General features: G+C 44.0%; 1 protein-coding gene across 1 annotated transcript; it reads right to left on the reverse strand.

Annotated features, from left to right (window-relative positions):
* Positions 1-713: 713 nt before the first annotated feature.
* On the reverse strand, positions 714-1,037 carry KCNE3 (potassium voltage-gated channel, Isk-related family, member 3). Its single transcript, XM_006885578.1, has one exon. It carries the CDS (start codon positions 1,035-1,037, stop codon positions 714-716), a length of 324 nt encoding a protein of 107 aa, XP_006885640.1.
* Between the last annotated feature and the right edge of the window lie 2,886 nt (positions 1,038-3,923).

The raw sequence follows: 3,923 nt of genomic DNA on the forward strand, positions 1-3,923 counted from the left end.
CAGGCGGACCTTAGTCTCCAGAGAGACACTGTTGCTTTTCATTATTTTGGAGAGGTCCCTAACCGCAGACTTTCCCATCGCAATACGTTTTTTTATTACCTATGTACATAGGATGGCTAGGAGTCGTATTTTACTTGACAGCGCCTAACAGCAACAACAAACCCAAATGAAAAGAATAGCACTTGCCTTGTCTACCTGGGTGTGGTGGCTGGGAGAGCAAAATCACAAATGTTAAATGTGTTAAAAAATATAAAATGTGAACAAACACAGGTTAAATGAAGTTGTGATCAATGTAATCTATCTGTGATACAAGATAATCAGTGCTGCTTCTCCTAGTTGTTGGAGACAACACACAGACAGAAAAACGCCCGAGTGCTTCCTCCTCTTTCATTGCCCTCTGCTACAACTTCTTCTCTTTCCTCTAACTCTTATCACTGAATATCTCTGGACAACCATTGATCATTATCTTTTGCTATTTCTGTGTTTGTTCATGGGGCTCTTACTGCCTATCATGTCGCTCTTTTCCTGAAAAAAAAAAAAATCCTTATCGACAAGTCACAGCTGTCAGCCCCTTCCTTTCACTCTTAGCACTGATCCTTACTGATATCACAGATAGGGACCCTGAAACCTACTGTGGTCTGAATCTGTGTTGTGAAGGTCTCAGAAAGCAAGTCTCAAGGGTGTTGGCCTGTGTGCTCCTTGGCCCCCAAATATCAGATTACAGACACGCGGTTCTTGATGTACACATGGTAGGGGTCACTGCGCTTGTCCACTTTCCTGGAGCGGGTATATCCCAGGATGAGGCTGCCCACCGTGACGGCAAACAGGAACATCACAAAGAGAATGTACATGTAGGAGTTGTCATCACGGCCGGGTGGAACAGCCTGCCGCTGCTCAGTTTGGTTGTCTGGTCCTGACCCCGGTTCAGGTCCTGGTCCTGGTCGGCAGAGTAAGCTGTTGTGGAGTGTCTCATTTAGGGCCTTCAGCACAGCATGCAGACTCCTGTACCATGTCTCAGTCCCATTTATGGACTCCATAACAATGGTATGGAGATAAAAGAAAAAAATCAGAGGATGCTCTGATGGAGAGAAAAAAACAAAAGGAGGACAACTCTGTTACCTGCAGTTCAAATGAGGTTCTCACTCTGCTTTCATCTCCTTCATGCCCTAGCTAAAGTCGCTAGATCACAGTTTATTCTAGGTATCCACTAATTTGTCTATTTTCCCCACTTGGGGCAAGTTCAATGAAGGGAGTATGTTTATTTTGTCACTATTATCTATTATGAGTTGACCCCTGATTCATGGAAACCCAGTGCCTAGTGGAATAGGACTATTGTGACCTGTTTTTATTGTTGGGTTTTTTAGAAGTAGATTACCAAGTCTTTCTTCTTAGTCCATCTCGATCTAGAACTGCTGCTAAAATATGTCTCGTGCCATAGCCACACAGAAGCCTCCACTGATAAATACATGTTGGCTATGCTTGGAGTGTACTGGTCAGCAAGCACTTCTGGGTTTCCTGTGTGGAAGGAGACAGTTCTGTTACTCAACAGCCACTGCCCTGTGTTTCTTCCACTCACTGCTCAATGCCAGCAGAAAAGCCCTGGAAGCACAGCACATTACATGTTTCTTTGCTGCTGCTCCTCCTATAAAACCTTGCAGCCTTGGAAACCTGGTGGAGGATCACGTCACCATGAGTCAATTCATGGCAGTGGCTTTTGGATACACCTGCACTTATGACACCACTCTATTAACTGTATGCAGAATGAACCTGCCCTGCCATTGTAACCCCTATCCCTACCTCCTTTTTTAAAAAATTCTGTAAACATAATAGTAAAACTGTAGAATTATTTAATCTCTTTCCATTTTGCACTTAGGGAAACTGAGGAGAGATTAAGTGATTTATCTATAATGACAGACATTAAAGGTAGAAACAAGAAGGAACTTGGCTCTCTGATGGCCAGTTAATTTTTCTTTCAACTTTGCCTGCTCTTGACAGGACTGTGTGGCACCATTAAATGGCATCCATTAGAACTCACTGTCAGTTTTTCCCTATTCCATAGGACTGCAGCCTTCAATATGGATTGAGGCTCAATGTCAAGAAGACAAAGATTCTCACCACTGGACCAATTGGCAGCATCAGGATGGATGGTGAAGAGATTGAGATTGTTCACAGCTTTAGTTTGCTTGGCTCCACAACCAACACTCTTGGCACCAGCAGCCAGGAAATGAAAAGACATATTGCCATGGGAAAGTCTGCTGTTAGTGACCTCTCAAAAGTACTCAAGAGCAACGGTGTGTCTCTGGAGACAAAGGTGCGTCTGATACAGGCCATGGTCTTTGCAGTCACTTGTTATGCATCAGAGAGCTGGACAATGACTAGGGAGGATAGAAGAAGAATTGATGCTTTTGAGCTTTGGTGTTGGAGAAGAGTGCTGAAGGTGCCATGGACTGCTAAGAGAACAAACAGATTCATCCTAGAGAGGGTTAAACCGGGCTGCTCCTTGGAGGCAAGGATTCTGAGGCTTCGTCTGACATACTTTGGTCATGTTGTAAGGAGAGACCAGTCCTTGGAGAGGGACATCATGCTTGGGAGGGTGGAGGGACAGTGCAGGAGTGGAAGGCCCTCTGGGAGATGGATTGATTCGGTCACTGGGCAATCGGGATGAGTGTGTTGGAGGCAATGAGATTGGCACAGGACAGAGCAGAGTTTAGAGCTGTTGTACATAGGGTCGCTGAGTCGCAAGCAACTCGACGGCACATAACTACAACAACAACATAGACCCCATTTAGAAGAAATTTGAGGATAGCTTTTATTTTACCTTGCCTGAGGCCAGAGGCTGAATCATTTGAACCTTCAAACATCTTATGTCTTGAAGATTCAAGGTATTTTACTCTAGCTATTTGAGGAAATTCTGCTGGAAAGGAAGTGGCTTGGAGAACAGCAGGGAGTTTAAAACTACAGTGGGGAAAAGGAAAGTGTTGGGGCAGACAAGGGACGTGGAAGGCACACTCAACATCTGCCTGCTCTAGAGAAAGATGACACAGGCCACCATGCACCTCAACTGTCCTATCCTCTAAAACAGTCACTTTATGCCTGGCACACAGCAGGTGGTAATAACTGTTCCTTTTCTTTCTCTCAAAGATCATTAGTCTATGCTATAGAAAACTAGCTTCCAATCTCGAACTCTCAAAGCCATAAGCCATTCTTTTTAAAGGGAAAGAGGCTCTACACTCTCCGCCTTCAGAAAGCTTTCATTAACTGCTCCCCATGCATCAACCACACTCCACAAGCTTTAGCAGTGCAGCCAGCTCCTCTCTGCCACTGCCCTAGCCTTATGTTGTTAATAAGGGTTTCCTCAGACCACATTCGCTGGTCAGCATGGCTATGGATTTCTTCCAGGACTAATGGCTATCCTGAGCCATGCTGAATGTTCTGTCTCCCTCGGTTGTCTCCTGTATTTATGTTCAATTTGGGAACTTCTCCTTAGGCCAAACACTCAGAGTTCAAGGAATGGTTCCAAAGCTTTCCTTCAAGTAGAAGAGGTAGGAGTAACCCATTATGCAGAACTGTCAATTAGCTAAAGTTAAGAAATAGTATTAGAACTATAAGGACTCTTTCCTGTAATAGATGACAGTTCTGGGCATGATTAATAGTCATGAACCTCTTTATGAATGGAAAAATCAGAGGAAAGAATAAAAATAATACAGCACTCATCCCAGACTAGATCATATTTCACAAAAGGCTTTAGGCCTTATGTTATTGAGAACTTGTGCTATATTGTTTGGACAAGAGGCAGGGGGTGGGGGGAAGGGCTCATTGAGTTATGATACAAAAGACATAAGCTTTCTCATCTCCTACCCTAAAGAGAAATTCCAAGAGAGAAAATTTTGCCTTCTTTTCTCTGGGCCAAAGGAAAGCAGAAG

The sequence above is a fragment of the Elephantulus edwardii genome, unplaced genomic scaffold (genome assembly GCF_000299155.1).
Source record: "Elephantulus edwardii isolate Elephantulus edwardi_28Jun2011 unplaced genomic scaffold, EleEdw1.0 scaffold00044, whole genome shotgun sequence".
Taxonomy (NCBI): domain Eukaryota; kingdom Metazoa; phylum Chordata; class Mammalia; order Macroscelidea; family Macroscelididae; genus Elephantulus; species Elephantulus edwardii.

What these genes read in the sequence shown, in the direction of transcription:
- KCNE3 (XM_006885578.1), bottom strand. Translation starts at nt 1,037, where the DNA reads ATGGAGTCCATAAATGGGACTGAGACATGGTACAGGAGTCTGCATGCT.